The sequence below is a fragment of the Gopherus evgoodei genome, chromosome 1 (assembly GCF_007399415.2).
Source record: "Gopherus evgoodei ecotype Sinaloan lineage chromosome 1, rGopEvg1_v1.p, whole genome shotgun sequence".
In the NCBI taxonomy this organism is placed as follows: domain Eukaryota; kingdom Metazoa; phylum Chordata; order Testudines; family Testudinidae; genus Gopherus; species Gopherus evgoodei.
The window spans coordinates 24,325,774-24,352,969 of record NC_044322.1 but is presented as its reverse complement, the minus strand read 5'-3'; the positions used below and the strand labels follow the sequence as shown (position 1 = coordinate 24,352,969).

At 42.2% G+C, this 27,196-nt stretch overlaps 1 protein-coding gene across 6 annotated transcripts in view; it reads left to right on the top strand.

Moving 5' to 3' along the window:
* Positions 1-670: 670 nt before the first annotated feature.
* Positions 671-27,196, top strand: part of SESN3 (sestrin 3) — a 70,098-nt gene continuing 43,572 nt past the window's right edge. For 3 of the 6 annotated variants that reach the window (XM_030559904.1, XM_030559913.1, XM_030559895.1), the window contains exon 1: positions 671-911. In XM_030559904.1, coding sequence (XP_030415764.1) covers positions 822-911 — 90 coding nt within the window. In that variant the 5' untranslated portion in view covers positions 671-821. The remainder of the gene's footprint in view (positions 912-27,196) is intronic. The other 3 variants (XM_030559931.1, XM_030559941.1, XM_030559921.1) reach the window with 1 other exon arrangement.

Sequence of the window (27,196 nt, the reverse complement as noted above, 5' to 3'; positions counted from 1 at the left end):
CCCTGATTGGCGTAAACAGCCCTGCATGACGCTAGGATTGGCTTCCTCCATGGGTCTGACAGCCTCAGAAGTTGCTAGCTTTTCAGGCATGGTGCAAGGCTCAAATTCCCACTCCCCCTTTCTGCATGAGGAAATGGTGGTTTGCTATCTGGGGTGTTTATGAGCACTATATTTTTCTTTTTTTTTTCTCTCGGCCTTTCTCCTCCTCTCTTCTCCCTTTCCCCTCCTCCTTTCAGCTCCCCCTCTCTCCGTTCCTTCTTCCCTCTCTGTCATACTTCAGGCTCTGCCTTGAGTCAGCCACATCCCACCAGCAGCCGGAGTTAAAAGGGGTGTGTGTGACTGACACCTAGTAAGCATGGGCTCCTTTGCCTCATCTGCATATCCTCGACCGTCGCCCTCTATTGGCTGGAAGAAGCCACGCCCTCATGCCTTGGCGCTAGTCCCCGGCCCAAAGATCGCCCGGAGATAGGAGTCTGCCCCGCCTCCTTGAGCTTCGGCCCCGCCTTTTCCCCCGCCCCCGGCTTGAGGCTGCCCGGAGACGGGAGCCGGCGAGCGTTCTGGCAATTGGTCAGCGTCGAGCGAGCTTGTCTATTGGTTGCTAGTAGCGAGAGTGGGCGAGTCCGGAGCGCGGTGATTGGCGGAGGGCTGAGGGATGTGCGCGGGGGGAAGGGGCTGCCCGGGAGCGGCGTACGGGGAAGCTGCTGGAGGATGGGGACTGCCGGAGGAGCGGGTCAGTGAGCGGAGCGCAACCAGCCCCGCCAGCTCCTCCGACCCGGGCACACCCGGCCCCAGTCCTATGCGGAGCGGAGCGTCGGGGCAGCATGAGCCGGGGCAGCGCCGGTTCCATCGGCAGCGCCGCCTCCGCCAGCGAGTACCGGGTCTGCAGCAACTGCCGGAAAGTGCTGAGACAGGTACCCGGGGGGCCGGGGCGCCGCTGGCGGGGTCGGCGGTGGAGCCGGGATGCGGACCCGCTGGGAATGCGAGGGGGGCGGGACGTGGTGTGGGGGAGGCTGGGGGCTCGAGGGGGCGGGACCCGAAGAAGTGTGGGTGCCAGGCGGGATACTGGGACTCGGGGGGTGCGAGGGGGACGGCGGGGGAGACGGGACCCGGGCGCGGGGAGCGAAGGACCTGGCCGCTCAGCGCACGGGAGGCGGAGAGGAGGGTAACTAGATCCGAGGGGAAAGAGCGAGGTAGCCAGGCACTTTAGCAAGGCGAGGGGGCCCGGGAGGGGCTGGGGGTGGCAGGTGGGTGAGTATGAGGAGAACGGGCCATAGTCCCAGGATGGGAGCGGGATGCCAACCCTAACATGGTAGAGAAGAGGGGATGGACAGATCATCCTTCCCACTCGACACTGGCCCTCTGGCGAAGGTCCCTCCGTTCTGCTTTCATTGATCTCTGCATTTGCATCTGCCTTTCCCCCATGTGAGAGATGTTCCCCGGCCCATTGATGTCCCTGTTACCCGGTGAACGCACATCTCACATTAGTGAGGTTCTTAGTTTCTCGTGGTTCGCACTCCCCCACCCCTTTTAGTGCCTTTCTCCTGTTAGCGATTCTGCCTGAGAAATAAAATATACGTGGGGATTTGTACTGGCTGTGTGTATGTATGTTTTTCAGCATGGATCATCAGAAACGCTGGCTCTGGTTTATTCTCGTAGAGTGAGGGTTACAAAGTTTATCTAGTATAAATAAATGTATCACTACAATTTATAAAAAAAAAAACCAACAACCTTATTTTCAGACTGGTTCTCTGAAATGTAAAGCTTTTGGAAAAAATCAGCTGTTTATTAACAGGTCCCCTGGTCAGAATGTCCTTTGCGAATATTCTAATCCTTTACTACCTCCTCTCAACATCTGATTAATTGGGAACATTAGTTAAGGTGCTTTTTGTTTGTCCAGTGCAAATGAATTAAAATTGCTGAGCTGTGCAAATGCATCAGGACTGGAAGACTGAGAAAAATGCAATTTTTTTTTCTTGTCAAGCTCTCTAAATACATTTTGCACCAGGGTTGTTCTTGTAAATATTAAGAAAGCATGTAAGTCAGTGAGCTCAAATATTTGCACTCTTTGTCCAAAAACTGTTTTTCTTCCTCTGTGGGTCAGGCCAAGTGCCAATCAAAGTTGTTTTTCAAGCCTCTTTTTGCTGCAGTGGGCTGCTTTTTTTTTTTTTTTTGTAAAGGGGTTGGTTTTTGGAAAAGAGGTGTGTGGAGGGCGGGGAAGAAGCATATTTAAAATGCGTGAGAGAGAGGGGTGTGTCATAATCATGTTTATAGAATATTTTAAGGGAAACAAACTCTTATTAAATGTGTACAATTGATATGTGCAGTTATTTTCCCCATAAACTCTTATATCATATTACAGCTGATACTTAGTACTCAGCTCATCCTAGTGCAGCTTGTGAGAAATGTAATGGATCAGAGAAGTGCATATCATTGCAGTCTAATGTTAACTATTTCACTGCAGGGCCAAACTTTAACTTGCTAATTAATTGTTTTGAGGAAACAAACACTTAAAGAAAAACTTTTGAGAAGTTAAAAGCCTGAAGCTCTCTCTGTGAGACTTGACATGTTTAAAGGATTGGCTTAACAAATTAATCGGTGTCAAATTGGTCTATGTAAAGAGTGGGGAGGAGAACATGCTTTCTTCTTGTCAAATAAACACATTGTTTGTTGACCTAATAAACTGGTGTTTGGCAATCCTAGTATTTCTAAAATTAAATTGATCTGAAATTTCTTAAAGCCATAGTCTCAAACTGGTGAGTAGGTCCTTTGTTTTATGCCTTTTAATACTAGCAACTGTGGCTATAATATACTTTCTGCTAGCCTGTAACATGCATTACTTTCCTGTAATGATTATGAATGATTATTTATTTACCAGCATATCCTCTGATGAAATGTTGCTATGCAAGTAAATTATGGAGAATAATGGTGGCATTCTTGGGTATCAGGGTGCTGGGCACTGCATAGGAACCTAGTTGGCTAAGTGGACGTGAGCAGCTCTCTTTGCTGGCCTGCCTTATGAATACCCTGCTAGTGGACTGTGCTACTCTTGCTGGAAGGTCCATAATTCCAGTGGCAGTTATTGAAATTAAATTAAGAGCAAGTGACTTGAGAGGGATATTTTGTGATTGAATTGGTTGTGACATTATGGCCTCTGGCCTTCAGGCTAGCCAACAAACATAGGAGTCCGGTGGCACCTTAAAGACTAATAGATTTATTTGGGCATAAGCTTTCGTAGGTGGGTTTTTTACCCACAAAAGCTTATGCCCAAATAAATCTGTTAGTCTTTAAGGTGCCACCGGACTCCTCATAGTCTATCCACAAAAACAAACATGGCTACTCCTCTGATACTTGATAGCAATATAAAGCTTGTCTCATTTGCACTGTAAGCATTTAATATGTTTGGTGAAATAAAATCAGTGTAAACTTTAACCTTTTGCACTACATTAGGTAATTTACAAATAGAAAATAGAGAATTCTTCTTAGCTGGAAATGAAATGCAAACTTTGATCATGGCATTTTAGAATATACATTGAGATCAAGAAGATGATTATTGCTTCACCTTGTCTTATGACAATAATCTTTTAAAGCTAACATGACAATATGTTGGAAAAATTACTTCCTATTCTCATCTATTTGAGTCTATATTTTAAATTGGTGGATGAGGTGATATGGCAGTGAGGGAAAACAAGCCTTTCAGCTTACAATAAAATTCAGAACAGACAAACTGAATTTAAACTCCTTTGGGTGAATTGGAGTATCTTACATTGAAAGATATAAATGGAGAAAAACTAGATTTAGAGTGCATAGTCTGTTTATTTTGGATTAATCAAAGTTTTATGCCTTTTTTAAAGAGGTTTTCAATCTCTGGAGAAAACGAATGCTTATTTCATTATGGGAGAGCCCATTGTAGAAAGATTAGCATAAATAAATAAAAAAATACAGTCTTGCTATAGGGATCTAGCAAGCTAGTTTTGTTGTTGCAGACTAAAGGTGAGGTAATACATGCCACTTGAGTAGCAGAGGTAGGTGGAAATGCTGATATTTGCTTTGAAGAATTTAAGTGGATTTTCAGGAATGTCATCCAGCTAAGTTAAGGAAATGCCACAGTAGTACAGCGAGTTGGATTTGACTGTCTTTCAAAGTAGGCTGAACCAGGCTGGGAAGTGGGAAGCACCTGCCAGACCACACACTGCCTTGTTTATTGTCAAGGAATTATACAGTGTGATTTTTCTTTAGGGACCTAGTAGTCAAAGTACTAGTATCATGAATGGATCTCTTCATTTTACAATGTTACACTTAATTTTTAAAGACTTCAGATGTTCTTGTATACTTCCTATGTGCGCACCACTCTTTCTAGTGGTCATGATGTCTCACTTCTCTGTTTTGAGCTATATCACAGCTCTTCCATTTTATGGTCTCTTAAAATTAGTCACCTGCTGAAATCTCTGATGTGACTTTTTTTTTTTAAGGCGCTCTCAGAATGAATTAGCATACCTTGACATGAAAATGTGAATAGTGTTGCTAACTCATGGTTTTATCACCAAACTTATGATATTTAGTGTTTGTCTTAGAAGCCCAGCCCCCGAAGTCTTTTTAGTATGTGAGAATTTTAGCTTTCATTAAAAAAAAAAAATCTAGCACATATGATTGCAAAGAAAAGATTGGAAATTTGAACTCTGAAGGCTCAAAAACTAGAAAGCAAATTTAATAGAATGCCAATTTATAACTTCTTTTAAAAATCTCATGGTTTTTGAGGGTCTGAGGCATGATGTTTGAACACTTGGAGTTGGCAATATTTCCACCTGCCATAGTGTCTTATCCTGTGGTATACACCTGGCTTGCTGGCACAATATTTCTGGTTTTAGACAAAAATCATTTTATTACATCAAAATTCTTAGTGTTTTTTGGAAACGTTTACAAAATTGTACACAGCAAGCAGCGACTCCTTTCTTCTAATAACTGAAGTGAAAAGACAAGAATGGTCTTTGATACTTTTCTGACTGCGCGGCTCTGTTTCTTTCCATACTGCAATCCATTTGGATAATTGTACTCTTTCCTTGTTTAATTATTGGCTTTGCTCTGTGGTATCAGAGTGCTATTGTTCTCAGCATGAGATTCTCATGTACACCGATATTGAGCATTCTTGTGTTCTTCCACTTCTTCCAAAAAAGTGGAGTAAAAACATGGATGTCAGGTGAACTGGCCGCTGGGGGAGACTAGCCCCTGCCCCTCATCCTCCCCTTCCATCCCTCCCCACCAGAGACCAGAGCACCTCCACTGTGGCTGCCAGACCCCCAGCCCTGGGCCGCCTGAGTGCCACCAGCCCCAGAGCACTGAGTGGGTGGGGGCATGCCAGGCTGTTTGGGGAGACTCAGCCTCCTCCAGCCTATGATATCCATGAGTAAACGTATTTTTTTTGTTTTTCTAATCTCAATTGTTGTAAGTTAGAAAATGAAACAATTAAATTTTCATTGGTGGTCTGAGCAGAAAATATCTTCTACTGACATGTCATAGTCTTGCAATGAGAGAAGAACATTTTATCCTCTGGGGCAAAATTCAGCTACAACAGACGATACAGAGGGAGTGAGAGTGCTACAGAGAGTTTGGCTGCAGTGAGAGTTCAGTGGCTTGGGGGAGGCCAAGTAGTATAACCTAACTACAAGAAGGGCTAGAAAATAAATGTATTGGATTCCCCGCACCTAACAAACGTACTCTAAATTTAGGTCAATAACACCCTCTCCCCACAAAAACAAACAAGCTCAAACCAAAAAATAAAAAAAAAACCTGCAAGAGTAAAAATAATGCAGGCAGAAGTCCAGCAGCAAAATGGGGGTATCCAGTTTATTGCACTGAATGCAGCATGAACAATGACTTGCCTTGCAGACAGGTAATGTATGTGTGCAGTTGATACAAGCAGCTCATAGCCCTCAGATGCAGTATGGGCTCTTGAGGCTAGAGTGGATGAACTGGAGGAGGTAAGGGGGACAAAAAGCTACATTAAGGAGACTTTCAGGGTTTCAGTAGTATTCCCACTCCAGTCTGACATTCTGTGCTGTTGGGAGAATGAAAGTCTTGGGGATGGAGAACATCAACAGTCCCATAGTTGGGAACCTCCTTCCAGGTGATGTCATGGTATTCTCGCTCTGCGGATACCCCTCCTAGGGAGGGAGCCCCAGTTACTACCAGGAGCAAGTAGCTCAAGGGATTTGATTATTAGAAATATGAATAGTTGAGTTTGTGATGGCCAACGGAGCCACATAGTTAATTCCCTGCTGGATGTGAAGGTTGCAGATCTCATGAGACATCTAGATAGACTTGTATGCAGTGCTGGGGAGGAGCCGGTGGCTATGGTACATGTAGGTACCAATAATACAAGGAAAGGTAGGGGAAAGGACCTGAAGGCCAAATGTAGGCTGCCAAGAAAGAATAGAGAGTAAAGTCCAGGACCTCCATGTTAGCAGTCTCTGAAATGCTTCCAGTTCCATGCACAGGGCCAGAAAGACAGGCAGAACTGAAGGGTTTTAATTCACGGATGAGACAGTGGTGTAGAGAAGAGAGTTTTTGGTTTATTAGAAACTGGGGAAGACTTTTGGGAGGGGAGGAGCCTAAACAGGAAGGATGGGCTCCAGCTAAAACCAAAATGGAACTAGACTGCTGGCATGTAAAATTAAAAGGTTATAGAGAATTTTTTAAACTAAGGGCATGGAGATAGCTGTGAGGTGTGGAGGGGCACACAGTTGAGGTGGAGACATCTCTTAGGGATGAATTTATTAAAGTGGGTAGGAAAGAAGTTGGCAAAGTACAGATAGGAGCTAGTGAGGAATAGTCAAACATAAGAATCCCATTTAGATCCAACACATGAAGACAAGCAACTGAATATTGACAGGGTGTAAGTTCTAATAACTGTAGAAGTCTAAACACTGTGGTAAGATGGGTGAACTAGAGTGCCTGGCATTAAATGAGGATATTAATATAATAGGCATCACTGAAACTTGGTGGAATGAGAATAATCAATGGGACAGGGTAATGCCAGGGTGCAGGAATGACAGAGTAGTTCATGCTGGTGGGGAAATGGCACTATTTGTGAAAGAGAGAATAGTCAAATAAAGTAAAAATCTTAAATGAATCAAACTATACCATAAAGTCTCTGGGTAGAAATTACATGCTTGAATAATAAGAGTATAGCAGTAGAAATATACTGTCACCATCCTGATCAGGTGGTTGGCAGTGATAGTGAAATGCTTAGGGATATTAGAGAGGCTTCAAAAACAGAAAACCAAATAATAATGAAGGATTCCAGCTATCTGCATATTGAGTGGATATATGTCACCTCAGGAAGGGATGCAGAGATAAAATTTCTAGACACCACAAATAACTCCTACTTGGAGCTGCTAGTCCTGGAGCCTACAAGAGGAGAGGCAGTTCTTAACTTAGTCTTAAATGGACCATAGGTTCTGGTCCAAGAGGTGAATATAGCTGGACTGCTTGGTAATAACGACAATAATGTAAATTTAACATCCTTGTAGGTGGCGGAAAATATCAAAGAAACCCACCTCAGTAGCATTTAACTTCAAAAATGGAAGCTACCCAAAAATGAGGAAGCTAGTTAAACAGAAATTAAAAATAAGTCACAAGGTGAAATACCTGCAAACTTCATGAAGTCTATTTAAAAACACCGTGATAGAGGCTCAAATTAAATGTATATCCTAAAAACAGTAAGAGGACCAAAACAATGCATCATGTCTAAACAGCAGAATAAAAGAGGTGGTTAGAGGCACCTTTAGAACTTGAAATCAAATCCTAGTGAGGGAAATAGAAACAATAGAGCATGAACTCTGGCAAGTCACGTGAAAAGTAAAATAAGCCGAGAGAGTTAGAAGAACTAGCACACAAATTAACAGCAAAAAATATAAATACATCAGAAGCTAGAAGCATGCCTGATGGTCAGTGGGGCCACTGGATGTTTGAGGTGCTAAATGATCACTCAAAGAAGGCAAGGCTGTTGCACAGAAGCTAAATGAATTCAGTCTCTGTACCAAATGGCTGAAAGGTATTTACTATAACATCAATTTTAAAAAGGCTTCACAGATGATCCTGGCAAATATAGACCAATAAGCCTAATTTCAGTACCAGGCATATTGTTTGAAATTGTAGTAAAGAACAGAATTATAAGGCGCATAGATGAACATGATGTATTGGAAAAGTCAGCATGGCTTTTATAAAGGGAAATCATGCCTCACCAATCTATATTGGAATTCTTTGAGGGTGTCAACAAGCATGTCGATAAGAGTGATCCAGTGGATATAGTGTACTTGGACTTTCAGAAAGCCTTTGACAGGGTCCCTCACGAAGGCTGTTAAGCAAGGTCAGCAGTCCCAGGAGAAGAGGAAAGGTCCTCTGATGGATCAGTAACTGGTCAGTATCAGGAAAAGATAGAAAACACGGGGTAGGAATAAATGGTAGATTTTCATAATGGAAAGAGGTAAATAATGTCCTCCAAGGATCTGCACTGGGACCTATGCTGTTCAGTGTATTCATAAATGATTTGGAACAATGAGGTGGTAAAATTTGCAGACAGTACAAAATTATTCAAGATAGTTAAGTCCTAAGCCAGTGTTTCTCAAACTGGGGTCGCCGCTTGTGTAGGGAAAGCCCCTGGTGGGCTGAGCCGGTTTGTTTACTTGCCCCGTCCGCAGGTCCGGCCGATCGTGGCTCCCACTGGACACGGTTCAATGCTCCGGGCCAATGGGAGCCACTGGAAGCAGCGGCCAGTATGTCCCTCGGCCCACAGGATACTGAACTAGATGGGTCATTGTTCTGACACAGTGTGGCTGTTCTTATGTTCTCACCAGTCTCACTGCCTGAATTATAGGGAAGCAAGAAAATACAGGTGGCCAGGAGGGTTTTTTTCATAGGCGGCCTCTAGATTGTTCACTGGGCCATATTAACTGTTTCATGTATTTTGCCTACTGTTTTAACTATTACTCCTGTTAGTAGTAAATGATATGTTCCAGTACTCAGCAGATTATTGGTATGTTCTCCTAACTCACCAGACTGAGTTAGGAGACCTGGGTTTTGTTCTCTGCAGTGCTAATTAGTTTTACTATGACCAGGGAATTTGAGAGAGAAATTCAGTGATTAGTTTATCTGTAGAACAGAGCTAATGTTTGTTTACTGTGACAATGTGCTTTGAGAGCTGCAAAAGAAAAGTCCCTTGAAAGTTAAGTATTAAGTTTCTCCTTTCCATTTTGAAGAGAGGTCACAAATACTACTCTTTATTTGGATATTCATTTCCACAGGCTTGGGAAGTTGGAGGAAGAGAGAATAGTCACTGAATTCACCATTCTACCCTGATCTTGCTCAGTGAGGTGGTTGGGTTGTGCATTTATTGTCTGTGTCTCATGTCCACTGTGGATAATAGGGCAATTAACAATTGTAACACGCCATAGGTCGCTCTCTGGGGCCGAATATCTGGTTTTCTGTGAGTGGGTAAGTCTGTCCTTACTACAGTCCTGCCCATCAGAAAAAGCTCAAATTGTAGGGGGAAGAAAGTTTAGTGCTGTGACTTCTTAACCATCACAGTAGGGACCTAAATGGTGACTTTTATTTTATTCTCCTAGTCTGCACCTGTAATCCCATCCATTCCAAAATCTCTTTATTAGTATTTCCTCCGCAGAGAATCTGGTGGCATATGCCACCTTAGGTAGAGTTTGCGGAAAAGCTATGCAGATATAACTGCAGTATTGTGTGGAACTGTTATAAGAACAGGGGTGTTATCCACAAATGAGTTTTTGTTGTTGGATAGTTACCAGTAAACCAATATTTTAAACATGCTAGAAAAGTAACTGATGTTCCTTCTTAACAAAAATTAGCCTTCCCTATTAAAATTCATCACCAGATAAAGAACTTTTTGGCACTTTACCCTGGACACTTGTACTAGTATTGGTGGTAACATGGATGCCATGTTCAAAAATGATGATTTTAAAAGATCCATTTTTAAACTAAATCTATCCAAAGTGGGCATGTGTTTGGTTTGAAGACCATATTCCATATGAATGCAGGATTTTCTTTCCCCCACCTCCACCCCCCCAGTGCTTCAAGAACATTACGTGGGAACTTCTAAATAGATCAGAATAGGGGTTGTGAATTGGCTGGCTTGCTGCTGCACCAAATCTTAAGTAGAGCATTTAACAGAAATTACATAAGAGTGAAACCCATTTCCATTATGGAGCATCCTTCTCTATGTAGATAGCAACCAAAGTTGAGTTATGTCCAAAAATCAATAGTGGAATTCTGGCTGCTTATCGTTCAGCTGCTTGATAGATGGCTAAAGAAAGTTTCATTTGGAAAGTAAACTGTTGTACAAAAGTCACATGCTTGTATCATTACTGACATATCCTCAATAGATTTGGTAACTGGAGGACTACTTTAATTTAATTTAAAGAAACTGTTCAAGGAATATTTACTTTAAATGTCTGTTTTAACCCACCACTCCACTTAGTTGTTTGAGATAGGCTTCTTAATGGAAATGAAGAGTTGTAAACTTGGGTTAGATCCCACACAGTATTTCACCTCTCCAGGATCATGCTGTCCAAATAGTCAAGGCTTAATAGAAGCAATTATTGATACTGAGTTGCAATATTTCGATATGCTTAATTGAAATTAATTTAAGTGATACTGTACATAATACTGTTTATTTAGAACTTTGTCCCACCAATCAAGTTTCACTGATCATGACTGGTGCAGACTGAAGGCTTTCTAAGAAGAAAACCTATGCTGTAGGCCTTGTTCACATCAGAAATTTACCCTTGTTCTAGCAGTCAGTGTCAAGACATGAATGTAACTGCCCTGGTGCAGACCTCAAGTGCAGATGAGGAAGCTGTGATCTTCTCATCTGCTAGTAGTCTGACTAGCATCAATGGAACTTCCATGCTGATTTTATCTTGTGAACAAGTGTAGCTGTGTTGGTGACCGGCTATTCGGTTGCTAGATTTGGGGCAGATTAACAATGTAGGCAAGGTCTTTAGCATATGCTGCATAGTTAATCTACTGCAGAACTATCAGGTTAACAGCTTCTTTTATTTTAGCTCAAACTCAGGAGATTTTTATTTATTCACATTTTCTCTAATTCATAGTTTACTGAAATTGGAGGACCCATTTTGGGGAGATTTGTTTGATTGAAACACTGATGTCTCATCTTTATCCCACTAGAAAATGAGTTACTGGTATCACATGCTTCTTCACTTGATGCACACGCAAAGCAAATAAGAAACTATTGTCTAATAAGAATTTGCCACTCTCTGGCCTGAAAGAGGACTCCATGTCTTTAAAATCTTACTTATAAATTTTTTTTTGTCACTTAGTTTATTTTGTGAAATATTCCGGTTCCATAATTGTTTCAATTCTTCAGATACTTAGTTTCTCAATATATAAAACAGGCCTGTTCTGCATGCAAATTTTGTAGTGGTATCATTCACTTAAGAGTGTAATTTTATTTAAAAAAAAAAACAAAAAACCTGATAGTTGTACTTGTACAACCTCTAGTTTGGATTCAGTTCACACCACTGAGAGATGTAGTTATACCAACCTAAGTGCCAGTGTAGACGGCACTTATGTCAGCGGGTGAGCTGCTTCCTCCAACATAGCTGCCGCCTCTTGTGGATATGGAGTTAAGCTGATAGACTGTGCTCTCCTGTCGGCTTAGAGCATCTTCACCAGAAGCGCAATAGCGGCATAGCTGCACCATTGTAAATTTTGTAGTATAGACCTGCCCTGTATCTTACGTCCTTCAAGCTCCCTGTGTACCATAACAAAGTGCTCTGCAGGTTACCATTTGTCCATGGACCACTGATAGGTTTAGACCAACAATTCTTGTAAAGGTAAAAACAAAAAAACCTATGCTGTCTTTAAGTACAAAGGCCAGGAGAAATCCAGACTTGTGACTAAAAGTTATGAGGGATAGAATAGCTCTTTAGATTATCTTTTGAGATGCAGAAATTTCCATAGGGAACTGACTTATAATTCTTTTTTTTAAAATTCAGGATTTTCATAATTGATTGAGGTTAAACATTCATAAGCACAATGTATATTTTCATTAGTGCACTTCAAATCAAAATTATTAAATATAACTGTGCCATTCTTAGAATGTTTAAAAAGAACTCGGTTCACCTTTATATTACACACCATAAAAGTCAATTAGTATAAACCCAGAAGTTTAATGCTCACTAAGGAGCAGTGGACATGAAGATTACTCAACTACCTAATGTTTTCACACACACATAGTCACATTATAGTTTTTAATTTCTAAATTATTTAATCTATAGAGTGGTCCACCAGGCAAAAAAAAATTAGTGTTCATGATTGAGGAAGAAAATACGAGTTGTCTTGACCTAAAACTTTTTTTTTTTTTTTAAAGGACTACGAACCTGTGTCTTGTGTCTGTGCTGTGACTACATTGCAGTCACTTTAACTGAAGATCAACAAATAGAACTGAAAATCATATGGATTCTCTCGTTTGTATGAATTTGGCAGTTGAAAATGATTAAATATGAAAGCACCCATACAGAATACTGAACCAGACCCAATTTAACAGTGTATACTTGTAAATATGTTTAAGATTTCATACTCTTAATATATTCCCTATTTTACTAATTAATATATTTGAAGAGTTTCTTAAACATATGGTTCTAAATCTGTTTTAATATAGTTATTTCTTTTACATGAAAAAGCGTTTAATAAAATCATTCCCTCAGATTTGTTTGAAATACTTTTCAGTTTGTAAATCCCCTCCTTTGTTGATCAGAGAAATAGTAATTTGCTCTTGAATTTAGAAATTTTATGTAGCTCTCTAATGAAACCAGGATCCCACAGAGTCAAAATAGTTGGCTCTCATCCAGTTTGAAAGAACACTTGACATGATGCTTTACTACAATACATTCATGTCTTGCAATCAACTGTGCATCAAACATGCAAATACCTGCTAGCTGGCCAGAGTAAAAACCCTGATCTCTGAAAGACAGCGTCTGGATTTTCTTATTCTACTGAACATTTGCTAGACTATTCTGATACCTATTTTAGAGGCTGAAAAACTGGGGCAAACCTATTTTTAATATAAACCAATAGTGTTTTACTCTTAAGTCAAGTTGACTTTAAAATTGTTACATACACAACAGCTGTGTAAAATTAAATCTGATTGGAAAGATTTGCATAGGCCACTTTTCCTTATTTGCAGTGTACTCTGATCATGGTTACAGGGCTACTGCACCTCTTTCCCCTTTCTGGTCTCTGAATGTACCACCTCCAGTGTTAGGCCTTGTGCTTGCGTTGGGGGCACCTAAGGGCTAGTCTACACTGCCAGTGCTTGAATATAGCTTGTATAGTCAGGGCACAGTTCTGGGAGAGAGGTCTCCCAGTGCTCTAAAAAAAACACCTCCACGAGAGGCATCACTACCAGTGCTGTGAGCATGGGTCTCAGCACTGGTGCACTGTTTACACTGGCTCTTTAGAGCACTGAAACTTGCTGCGCTCAGGGGTGTGTGTTTTCACACCCGTGAGCTGGAAAGTTGCAGCACCGTAAATTGCCAGCATAGACCAGCCCTAAGAGTCATCTTGTCAGGAATCTGTGACTAGAGGTGCATAGTGACCAAAAAGGTCTGAAAACCAAACCATTGTTTGTTTAGCAGTATGAACAAAGCTTTTCGGGGGGAGGAAAGGATTTTAAAACCGTCTACATGTGCCATGAATCCTAACTTCTTTGAGCACTCCCTGCTTCCCTTCATGCCTCCCTCTCAGTGGGTCCCTGTGTCTGTCTGGTTCTCCAGAACAGATGGCTCTCAGGTGTCCCTTTAAATCCTGCCAAAGTGTTTTTGTTTTCCTGGTTTTGGAAGATCATTGGTCATTCCAAGTGAGAACCACTTTTGTAGGTTGGATGGAGACAGAGTAAGAATTATCAAAGCTAACAGTTCTGGTATTGTCCCTTAAAGACTCTCAAGTCTCTCAGTTGATGGGTGGCTATCTGGAGCTATCTCTTTGTTTCTGACTGTATTCCAGAGCAGCCCCCAGTGAGTTAATCCAATATAGTCATCCAGAAAATCTCTCAACAGGCCAACACATTGTCAATAAATTATTACAGGATAATCTCCAAATCATCACAGCTTCCAATTCTGGCTGTAGACAAGGTAACTGAGATTTGCTGTTCAGACTTAAGCGTTACTAGTAGAAGTTAGAACCACAGTTATCTGCAGTACTGACTACATTCATCAGTGAGGGGAGCCAAGTTATTGAACTTAATTTACTCCCCATTCTATTTTTTTTCCTCCTCAACTTCCTTTCTAGTATTAGTACAAGGAATAAGACACCTTGTGGTAGCTGGGTATCTGTCCAGCCACCAGTTTTAAGTGAATTTAATGTAGGTTAATCTACAACCATATGCTTTTTTATCAATTCTTGTGATGTGATGCCTGAGTGGAAATGTTATCTCTTTGTGAAAAGAAATGCATTGAAACAGCAAATTTGGGTGTACATCTCCTTTAAAATAAGTTTGATTTAAATTAGTAATCTCCCACCCCATAATAGCAAAGACTGAATCTGCCAAAACACTTGAAACAAACTAGGTTATAGACATATTTGTCTCCAGTTTTATTTTTTCCTCAAAACTTCTTTAACCATGCTGTTTTGACTGCCATTTTGGATTCTTATGTAATTCTACTACTCACTTTATTTTATTAGCAAATGTTGATTACAAACTTTATTTTAAAGTTAACTGATGGGGGAAGGGCTGAAAAAATTGATGAGATGAGGAGTGACTTGCATTCGAACTGTTTAAAACTGGTTTTCCATCTTTAACACCTATTTAACTTTAATACCTGAGAGGCAATTGGAAGAAATATGCCTTTGTTAAAAATTCAACACCTTTAATTCTTCAGTCAAAGGCTGAGGGACCTTCAGTCCACATCTGAGGCTTCCAAGGAGTTATCTAGCAAGACTAGGGAAGAGAGCATTTGACATACTTGAACAGTGGGAGAGAATGGGTTAATTTGTATTAAGTACCAACTATAAAAGACTAATTTTGAACCAAATCATGATCACTTCTGTGGCTAGTACAAAAGAAGATAAAGTACACTGCACATGGAGTAAGGGTATGTCTACATCTACAATTTTGCAGCTCTGGTTGTTACAGCTGTATTAGTACAGCTGTATAGGGCCAGCGCTGCAGAGTGGCCACACTTACAGCAACCAGCGCTGCAAGTGGTGTTAGATGTGGCCACACTGCAGCGCTGTTGGGCGGCTTAAAGGGGGGTTCGGGGAACGCGAGAGCAAACCGCGGGGAAGCAGGTCTCCTTCCCTGGTTTGCTCCAGTGTTCCCCGAACCCCCCTGCAAGCAGGTCTCCTTCCCCGCGGTGTGCTCTCGCGTTCCCCGAACCCCCTAGCAAGCAGGTCTCCTTCCCCGCGGTGTGCTCTCGCGTTCCCCGAACCCCTCTGCAAACCGCGGGGAAGGAGACCTGCTTGCACGGGGGTTTGGGGAACGCGAGAGCACACCGCGGGGAAGGAGACCTGCTTGCTTGGGGGTTCGGGGAACGCGAGAGCACACCGCGGGGAAGGAGACCTGCTTGCTCGGGGGTTCGGGGAACGCAAGAGCACACCGCGGGGAAGGAGACCTGCTTGCACGGAGGGGGTTCGGGGAACGCGAGAGCAAACCGCGGGGAAGGAGACCTGCTTGATTACCAGAGAGGCTTCCTCAGGTATGCTGGGATACCTGCTTGCTCCACGGAGGTCAAGAAAAACGCTGGTAAGTGTCTACACTTGATTACCAGTGCTGGATCACCAGCGCTGGATCCTCTGCACCCGAGACAAAACGGGAGTACGGCCAGCGCTGCAAACAGGGAGTTGCAGCTTTGGTGAGGCCCTGCAGATGTGTACACCTCCTAAGTTGCAGCGCTGCAACCCCCTCACCAGCGCTGCAACTTTGTGATGTAGACAAGCCCTAAGATCCAGCCAATAGGCAATTTGATTAAATATCTGACATGCTTGGAACACCAAGCTTAGTAATTCAGAGATGTTTTCCAAAAGGAACAGGGTGTTTATAAGCAGAAAGCTGGCTGTGGAAGGTACTGTAAAATTGAACTGATTTGTATAACATCCCATTTTTAATGACAGAGATTAGAGGTTCCCTTCTTTTCTTGTATTTTGAGGAGTTCATCTTCATTTATTTTTTTAAAGGATTCCTGCACAGTCTTATGACAATTAGGTTGATTAATTTAAAAAGCTTTCTAAAAGTTAGAAAACACATCAGCTCCTGCCATGTTTTCCTGTCTCCAAATAGAATTCGGCTTTATGCAGCACCCAGCAAATGAAAGATACATTGAAGCATTTTCCAGTGACAGCCACAAGTTAGATGATGGGAATTGTGATTTATAATGTGACAGTATGTATTCACTCAGCAGTAGTTTTTACAGAGCTGTGGACTTTAGAAGATGACTTATTGAGACAGTATGTTGGCCAGGACATACATTATCAGTTTCCTCTATTCAAATAGTGCCATGGTTTCTCAGTCTTCCACCCGAACATTTGTGGAGAAGTAGCAAAAAAAAGCATCTCTCAAACATGCTACTCAAACAGCAATTTGAATTGTTTACAGTAGTTGGCTGAACATTGCTTGCACATCTTTACCCAATGCTAGATGAACAAGCAAACATCAATAAAAAGAACCTCTGGGGGCTTTACAGTAAAACACCAGTACAGTGATCAGATTTTAAAGCAAAATAAAGCAAGAGCAGACAAATTTCTTAAATTTAGTTTTCAATGCCAAGAGATGCTTGATGCTTTGAGAACTATGATAGGAAGCAAGAGCCATAACAGTGCTGCGTCTACACTAGCAAACTTCATAACTGCAAACATCATAGCTACAATTAACCAATCGCTTCACTGTATGATCTTGGATTATACAGTCTCACCTTCCATTCTTTTACAGCTGCCTTTCAATATGCTCATTTTACAAATAGGGGGTCTAACTTCCAGCCCTTTAAACTTAAGTCTTTGGCGATCAAGCTATGTTCTTTACTTCTGATCATCAACCAGTAAAACACTTTCTGGGGCAGATTAGGCCCTCTAGGACACCTATGCAACCTTCTCATCTTCAGTGGGTTTCATGGACATAATTGGGACTTGGCAGGAGTGCTGGAACTATGGGTGCTGAGGGTGTGGCAACACCCCTGGTGTCTATCATATACAGGGTTTATATTTTTGTTCAGTGGCTTTTAGCACCCCCACAATAAAAATTGTTCCATCACCACTGGAACTTGGTAAACAATTATAACGATTCAGGAAAAGGACTAGAACCCAGATCCCTTTTCTTGGCTCTTTTGGGCTTTGAGATGCTATCTATAGTAAAATATAGTAAAACTGTCAGTAAATGAAGGGATAGGACTTTGAATCCTTGTAGTGAACAGATCTCTTCAGAAAAATGGCACTTTTGTAACTTTAATCATTTTTCAGATTAGAACTGCAGTTTTGTCATTGAAATGTTACTGCCCAAAAAAGTTGAACACACATGAATGTACATAAAAGCAGAAAAACAATCTGGACATAATCATAAATACTTGTGTTTTTGCTTCTGGAGCAAACAAACTATACCTTGCCTGAGCATCGTAGATGTGCATTGAACACAATATCAGACTTAATGAAGGGATAATTTAGAGTGTTGTTTAGTATGTGCCTTTGGTTCTGTTTGCTACTTGATGTTGTGAAATTCAGTTACTTCTGCTTTGTTATAAAGTACCTTGAAACAAATGATTAGATGCAAGTAGAGACATTAAAAAACCTGAACTTTTTGATTCTGATCCTTCCCACCCTGTCAAATGTCACTTAAGGCATAAACAAGCCTCTGTCATCCTGGTCTATCCTGGGTCTCACTTTAGATGTCATCTGTGCTAAATCTGTAAGTTTTTATCCTCTGGTACTGTTCAGAGGGATTCTTTCAGTTGTCCTCCTTTACATGTTCCTCTAGTTGCCAATTGCAGGTGCTCTGGCTTCATTCTTAATACATGTCCCAGATATTTCCATCTTTTTTCTGGATAATTTTAGAGATAAAGCAAAGGTGAACTCTGACCAATCCAAGCATGTGTTATATATTTAATAGAATAGCTTCCCAAGGCATTTGCTTTTGAAGGTGTTTAGACATCTATCTATACCACCTCTAGACTTTCATATTTTACAGGACTGTGTTCTCCTAACTGAGTGGTAGTGTACATGTACATTTCACTGTAGGTGTATGTAGGCACATGAGTCAGAGACTTTTGCCAGCTGTACCAGCAGGTGGCGCATGGAAGCATGTCCATCGCCTCCCTCTCAGTTCCTTCTGTGTGTGATAGGCACAAAAGTTAACTCATTTGTTTGGGCAAGGGATACGTGGAGGATAAATGTCCCATTTGTACCTCTCTTCTGACAAGAATGAGAAAGCAAAGGGACTTAGGGTACATTAATTTAAAAACTCTTCAGAACGTGACCTTGTTCATGAAAGAATGGAGACCTCTTCCGTGAGGAATGCCCCTCTGGCTGCTCCAGCCCCAAAACAAAAACTAGGGGAGAAGAATGTTCATCTTGCACTCCAGTTTCCTTTGATGCTGCCTTCATTCTCTGAGATTCTCAGACATCAGGGTTTTTTTTGGTTTTTTTTTTTTTTGTCCTCAAAAGGCAGAGCTTCTTAAGTCCTCCAGGGCCAAAGTCATAAACACAGACGCTTGTCAGCAGTGACTCTCTAGCAGGGCTGCTGAAATTTAATTCTTTTACTTCCTCTACCACAGAGATCTTCAACCCTGATGCTATTATGTATGCTACCACTGATATTATCGGAAGAATACTTGCCTCTGATATTTATACAGTTGAAACAATGGATTTTCTTTTGTCTCGCTCTCCTTGACTCGCTTTCGTCATTTGTTGGTACCAGTTACAGCAGCTTCTACCGTATCAGCACTACTTATTTCCATGGCACCATCAGTTCTGCCTGCTTTGTTGGTGCTGCCAGCAGTGTTGGTGACATTGTCTCATCCTTCTGCTGTCCATCTGCCTCAACTGCCTCCAATGGATACATCTTTGTCATTGGTACCACCTGTGCCCAAGACTTCCACCAACACCTACAGGAACTGCACCTCCATTCTTAGAAGAAAGCTTGTGTGCTGTGCCCCACCGTGGACAGTACAGAGACCAGACTACCCACGTTGGCAAGATTGGACCTCTTGAAGTCCTACCAGAGCATCCACCTCTCCGTCAGCCACACGATCCAGGAGAAAGTCAACTTCTCCAGCAACTGTATCTGTTAGAGAAGATCTTCCTGCAGTTTGACAGCATCCTCCAGTTTTGGAACCAGTGGAGAAAGAGGCATCTTGGGAAGAACCTACAAATATCTTTTCCACAGATGGGGCCATAACTCCAGAGTCATATGTCATATCCTTCTGAAGACTTTAAAGTCTTTCAGGGTCTTGTGAAGAGGGTGACCACGTTGCTAGGATTGAAAGCAGAAGGCATGCAGGACAATCCACACACATTTGTGGATATTCTGCAAATCCAACTCCAGGAAGCGTTTTCCTTACCATTAATAAGGTCCTTTTTAGACCCTGCTGAGACCTTTTAGCCAACCCTGGCCTATCTTCCAGATGCTAAACATGTGAAGAGACAGTATCAAGTTACTCCCACAGAAATTTGATTTTATTCACCCATGGTGTCCCAGACTCTGATGGTCCCCCAAAGCTCCCATTGGGCGCGGTTCCCCTTTCCCGGTCAATGGGAGCTGCGGGGGGCAGTGCCTGGAGCAACACACGGAGCCCTCTGCTCCCCCCCCCCCAGGGGTCCCAGGAATGTGGTGCCATGCCAGCCACTTCTGAGAGCGCCATGGGGCCTGGGGCATCATGGGGGGGGGGAAATCCCGTGGGCTGAATCCCAAGCCCTGAGGCACACCCGACACACCCCATGCACACACCTATGCTCATAACATTGCTTGTATTGTAGACTTGATAAAGCACTTATCATGAGCAAGCTTATCATAAACTGAGAGATGGATTAGATGATTCACCCCCGCCCCCTGGTTTTTTGTATCTAACAGCTATACTTTTGTGGCTAGCAGTATGTCTGATGGTTCTTTAGCTTTCTTAATATCCGTATTTTAAAATGGACTCACTTTATTGTACTGGGACTGCTGTCAGACTTCTGTTCAGATGTTAATTCAGGCTTGTTAATTCACAAATAAAGCGGAATCTGGATTGTATCAAATGTTTGTTCTTCCTAGTATCAAGAATTTGCAACATTGATTTGATGGAGTTATGTCAAATGAATCCAGCTCATTAAGTTCTGTGCTTAAATACTGTAGTTCTGGGCACTGTAGAAAGTCAAAAGTTTAATTTAGTTGACCACACTTAAAGTTAAAACAGAATTTGTAGGCAGAACAGGCCATGGTGGTGACGGACCCTTGGGATACAACCTGGAACTGTAGGACTGCTGTACCCCCTTAACTCTCAAGCCTGGGCTGTCTGTCTCTCACAATGCTGTGTTGGTGGCAAGCAGCAAACTCCTTTGGGTGTTGTGCTCACTCAGCCAACAATATGCAGGAAGACACCCAGCTAAGTTGCATGAATGCTGTCTAAGACAGTGGCTCTCAACCTTTTCCAGACTATTGTACCCCTTTCAGGAATCTGATTTTGTCTTATGTACCCTCAAGTTTCACCTCACTAAAACTACTTGCTTACAAAATCAGACATAAAAATACACAAGTGTCACAGCACACTATTCCTGAAAAATTGCTGTTTTTCTAATTTTTTACATATAATTATAAAATCAGTCAACTGGAATATGAATATTGTACTTACATTTCAGTGTATACTATATAGAGCAGTATAAACAAGTCAATGTCTATATGAAAGTTTAGTTTGTACTGACTTTGCTAGTACTTTTTATGTAGCATGTTGTAAAGGTGGGCAAATATCTAGATGAGTTGATGTACCCCCTGTAAGATCTCTGCATACACCCCAGTGTATGCAAACCCCTGGCTGAGAACCACTGCTCTAAGACACTCATGAACTGTACGTAGAGACACACTGGCAAACACCTCTAACCCTCATGCCCTTCACCCAAGAAATATACCATTTTACACTGCTCAAGACCTTCTATTAAACAAAGCAAGCCCATTAATTAGTTCACCCCTTGGTCAAAGGATAGTGAGACATGCACTAGCCTTTGTAATCTGAGCAGATTCCTCAAGCACTTTAGACAAACTCACTGGTAAGGATAAAGCATTAAAATAAGTTTATTAACTACAGAAAAATTTTAAGCGATTATAAATGTTAGGCAGAGAGGTCAGAGTTGGTGACATAAGAAATAAAATCACATTCTGAACTTTCAGACTAAGCAAGATTTGAATAAAGCCGTTTTCCTCATCCTACTACTAGAATTGTAAGCAGTTCACAGTTCTTAACACACAGGCTGAATTTTTTGCTCAGCCTAGGACTAGTCTCCCAAGTTCAAAATATTTTCTTCCAAACATTCTTGTTGTCATTACAGTATGTAAGGGAGGCTTCAGGCTGATGTCAAACACTCCAATTTATACCCCCGAATCGATGGGCATGGAAAGATGGAGTTGGAAATCACATGTTCTATGTCCCCAGCTGAGTCGCTGGGTTAAGGAATCTCCATTGTCTATGTACTTTGGGAGGGGCCCACTGGGAGAGTAAGTTCTCCTTAATGGGCCATCAACACGTGATCAGTTAGCCCTAATGTAAATCTGTCTTGGGGGTGTTAGTTGCTCCATTGTTGCCACGAAAAAGCCGGCTATGGATGTCTCTCAGACTCAAAACATATTTCGGTAACACATGCGCGCGCACAGTAAAACTTCATAACTTTACATACCGTGGTAACACACATCATTCAACAGGATAGCAATGTTCAACAGATCATGACTTCTCAAATGATACCTCACAAGGCATACTTTGTACAAAACTTATCCTAATCCTATCATAGTGGTGAATGTGGGCATTCCAGGATGCTATTTGAGGTACAATGTGTCACAATGGCCTCAATTTGTGAAATCAAATATTCCGTGTAGAAATAGTTGGTGATGGATAAAAGGGATTTTCAGGGATGGGAAGAGATAAGTATGTTACTACTTGAGGTCTTTAATGTAAAGTACATGTTTTCGGGATACACTCATTTATTTCTTTTTGAACAGTTTTGCTATGGTGGCTCAGGGAAGTCATACAGGAAATACTGTCAAGAAAGAATCTATTTCAAGGCTCTGCAAATGTAGACTCTGGACAACTCTGACCGAGAGCAACAGCATTAAGTTAGGATGATAACTTATTCCTTATTCCATCATAGCTGAAAGGATTGTATTTCGGTAGAAGCTATGTACACACATAAGAGAACCAAGAATAATATAGAAAGTGGAGTCAGTTGAAAATTCTTTACAATTTCTACAGATAATTGCTTTCACAAACCTATTTTTAGCATAATTGCAATATTAATTTCTCTTCTCCTCCTCCTCCTCCCCCCCCCCACAGAAAAAAAACAAATGCCCATATAGGCAAAAATCTTGTGTAAGGTGGAGACCCAAACCAAGACATTTAGTCACTATTCCATTGATTTTTGTAGATTTTTCTTGGGGAGTCAGGGTATCAGACAAAGATCTTGGTCTCTGATCTATATTGAATCCAAGGTTGGTGAATAATAAATCATCAGTCATCCATGAATGCACACATGCAGGTGCGTCTTTCTTTATCATTGAGACCTAGATGATGCTTCTGTGATATGAATTTCGGCCTGGTTGTCTCCCATGGAATACTCAGTGTAGCATGGACTGAAGAAAGATTATTGAGGAGTGATCGGACATAGATTTTAAGATCAGAAAGGACCATCATGATCATCTAGTCTGACTTCTTGCACATTGCAGGCCACAGAACCTCGCTCACCCACCCCTATAATAGACCCCTAACCTCTGGCTGAGTTACTGAAGACCTCAAATCATGGTTAAAGCCTTCAAGTTGCACAGAGTTCACCATTTACACTAGTTTAAACCTGCAAGTGACCGTGCCCTATGCTGCAGAGGAAGGCAAAAAGGGCAAAAGGGCCAACAGATTTCATTGCCAAAGTGCCTAAAGTTCCATGAGTAAATGATAAAATCTTCAGGGTTACAATATATAAACTAGAGAATCTGGACATTTGTTTTCTTTAATAGTCAGCTCTGACCACTCATACTTGCTAACTTTGTGTTGTAATCTAAAATCTAATAACTACAAGAAGGACCTTACCAAATTCAGGGTCCATTTTGGTCAATTTCACTGTCATGGGATTTTAAAAATTGTAAATTTCATGATTTCAGCTATTTAAATCTGAAATTTCATGGTGTTTTAATTGTAGGGGTCCTGGCCCAAAAAGGAGCTAGGAGGAGAGGGCGTTGCAAGGTTATTGTAGGGAGGGTTGCAGTACTGCTACCCTTACTTCTGTGTTGCTGCTGGTGGCAGTGCTGCCTTTAGAGCTGGGGAGTGGTGGCTGCCAGCCAGGAGCCCAGCTCTGAAGTCGGAGCCACCACCAGAGCAGCAAAGTAAAGATGGCATGGTATGGTATTGCCACCCTTCTGTGCAGTCACCTGCAGAACTGGGCCCTCAGTTAAGTGCCACCACTCTCCGGCCGCCCAGCTCTGAAGGCAGCAGCGAAGACGTAAGGATGGCGTGGTATGGTATTGCCACCCTTACATCTGCACTACTGCTGGTGGGGTGCTGCCTTCAGAGCTGGCGCCTGGTAAACAGTTGCCGTTCTCCCGCCACCCAGCTCTGAAGGCAGCACAGAAGTAAGGATGGCAATACTGCAACCCCCCTAAAGTAGCCTTGCGATCCCCCCTTCAAATCCTTTTTGGGTCAGGCCCCCCAATTTGAGAAATGCTGCTCTCCCCTATGAAATCTGTAGTATAGGGTAAAAGCACACAAAAGACTACATTTTATGAGGATAGACCAGATTTCAGAGTCCATGATGGGTTTTTCATGGCTGTGAATTTGATAGGGCACCAACTATAAGAATTTACTATAGGAATCAGACCACTTTAAAAAGGTACTCCATGCAAAATTGAAAAGTTTGAAAAACATTCTTCTGCATTCAGAAAACATTCTGCTTTATATTAGCATGTACAATTTCTTTTTATTCTATTAAAGACACTTTCTGTGAAAATAGGACCTCTTAAAGAGTTTGTGCTTTTGGTGTATGTTTTGCACTTTTATGCATGTACTGTCACATTATGTTGCTGTGTGAACTTATTGCAAATAGATTATAATTTGAGGTGTGCGTGTGTGAAGAGGAATAAAAAGCTCCAGGACTTTAGTTGCTTAAAAATTTAATATAAAGATATTCTTAATGTTATAGAGAAATACAAAATGATGCCCAAGTAGAAAAGTCGTCATAAGCAAACTAGGGAAATGTTGTCTGTATGGAACATTACTATAAATTGGGTGCATAATTGGTTGAAAGACTATATTCAGCGTAGTTATCAGTAGGTTGCTGTCAAACTAGGAGGACATATTTAGTGGGGTCCTGTGAGGGTCTGCCCTGGGTCTGGTACTACAGTGAATGCTGCTTAATAGCACAACACTGATATTGACTTGTGGTTCAGAACAATACCTTGCCATGAACCAATGCCATTAACTTTAATATTAAGGGGATTCAGATATTGGCAATGGCATGCTGCTTACGGAACTTGTATTTAAGAAAGTCCCCGGACATCGTGTTACCACCTGGCCAGTATTTTTATGGAGTTGCCAGAAAAATAATCTGCAGAGTTTTTTTCTACCTGGGTCTAAAGATTTGGATTATTAGCACAGTACACTGGGATATTTTATGTTAAGTTTCTGTGTCCAGCTAAAGATGCTGCAGTGTTCTCACTTCACAGTTTAAGTGATAACAGATCAAAACTGTTGAAAATACAGCTGCTGTCTGCCTACCAGCATGCAAGCACACTGTGCATGTGTGTGCGAGACGCTTTGAGTCGTGCAAGAGTGAGGAGGCATGTGATGTTATCAATATTATATCTGTGTTATCGCTCTAGATATTATTAGTGGCTGTTGGCGGGGTGGGGGGGAGGTGTTTGCAGCGTTACCTTGTGGTGTGGGAGTTGGGCTTGCCTTGTAGGGAGGAGATTGCCAGGGCTTTTGCATTTCAGAAGTGGTAACCCTACCCAGCTACAAGCAGGTTTGTGGGGCTGCAGCCAGGGAATGAAGTGGTTGGATATGTCTTCCATTGCTGAAGCCTCACACACTGGCCTTTTGCTTATTGGCGGCTGCTAAATAAGAGAAACTTTTTGTTGGCAATGCTGAGGTTGCTAGTAAGTGGACTCTGTTGTATTCAGTATTTTTGTTATTGACTTTAATAATGGAGTGAAGAGTATGTTTATAAAATTTGCAGGTGATGCCACACAGGGAAGAGTTGCAAGCACTTTGTGGGACAGGATTAGAATTTAAAACTGGGATTCTCAGACTTTTTTGTGGTGGTTACCCCTTTCACACAACAAGCCTCTGAGTGCGACTCTCCCTTATACACTAAAAACACTTTTTAAAATATATTTAACACCATTATAAATGCTGGAGGCAAAGCGAGGTTTGGGGTAGAGGGTGACAGCCTACGACCTCCCATGTAATAACCTTGCAACCCCTTGAGGGGTCCCAACCCCTAGTTTGAGAACCCCTGATTTAAAATGACCTTAACAAATTGGAGAAATGGTCCAAAATCAACCAGATGAAATTCAGTCAAGACAAGTGCAAAGTACTACACTTAAGAAGGAAAAATCAAATGCACAATTACAAAATGAGGAATAACTGGCTAGGCAGTAATACTGCTAAAAAGGATCTGGAAGTTATCAGTGAATCACAAATTGAATATGAGTTAACTGTATGGTGCAGTTGCAAAAAAAAAAAAAGCTAATATTCTGGGATGTATTAAAGAGTGTCATGTAAGACATGGGAGGTAATTATCTTGCTCTACTCAGCACAGGTGAGGCCTCAGCTGGAATAATGTCAAGTTCTAGGCCCCTCACTTTAGGAGAAACATGGACAAATATGGACAAATTAGAGAGAGCCCAGAGGGGAGCAACAAAAATTATAAAGGTTTAGAAAACCTGGCCTGTGTGCGTGTGGGGGGGGGGGAGCGGGCATAAGTGCCGACTTACCCTCTTTTCCGTGGGTGTTCGACACCTCCCCATCCCACTCCATGCCCTCTGAGGCCCCCCACTGCCCTTCTCAGCACCCATCCCAATCCCTTTCCCAGAGTCTCTGCCCCCAACTTCATCCCCTCCCTGCCAATATTCCAGCCCCTTTCCCAAATCCCTGCCTCGGTCCTGCCTCTTCCCCGCTTCCTCCCCGAGCATGCCACATTTCCACTCCTCCCTCCCCACTCAGTGCATTTTAACACTGCCAAACAGCTGTTTGACAGTGGCCTGGTGGGAAACGCTGGGAGGTAGGCAGAGGAGTGGGGACATGGCACGCTCAGGGCGGGAGGTGGCAGGAGGGGAAGGGGAGCTTGAGTGCAGAGCACCCACTAATTTTTCCCTAGGGGTGCTCCAACCCCATGGAGTCAACACCTATGTATGGAGTGGAATGGGGGGGACGAATGATGATCAGATATGTTAAGGGCTGTTATAAACAGAACAGTTTTCAATTGTTCTCCATGTCATTGAAGGTAGGACAAGAATTCATCTGAAGCAAGGGAGATTTGTTATATGTTACGAAAATCTTTCAGACTGTAGGGATAGTTCAGCTCTGGAATAGGCTTCCAATGAAGGTTGTGGGATCCCCATCCTTTGGAGGTTTTGAAGAACAGGTTCGATAAACATCTGTCAGGAATAGTCTAGATCAGTAATACTCAGATTGAAGCTTGGGAGCTGCAAGTGGCTTTTTAATGTCTCATGCTCCATCTGTCCGGGTTTTACCTGGACAGTCTGGTTTTTGGCTTCTGTGTCTGGGTGCTATTTAGGCATGATCTGGCGAGCAATGTGGGGGAGGAGGGGAGAGGAGCAAGTGATATTGGCTGGGTACTGGGGGGGAAGAGGCCTTGGAGAGGTGAGGGGGAAGAGGCAGAGCAGGAGCAGGGCCTGGGGGAGGAGAGGTGGAGAAGGGAACTTGGGGGTTGGTTACTAGCAATTAGATAAAAGGTGGCAGTCCTGCCTGCAGTTCTTTGC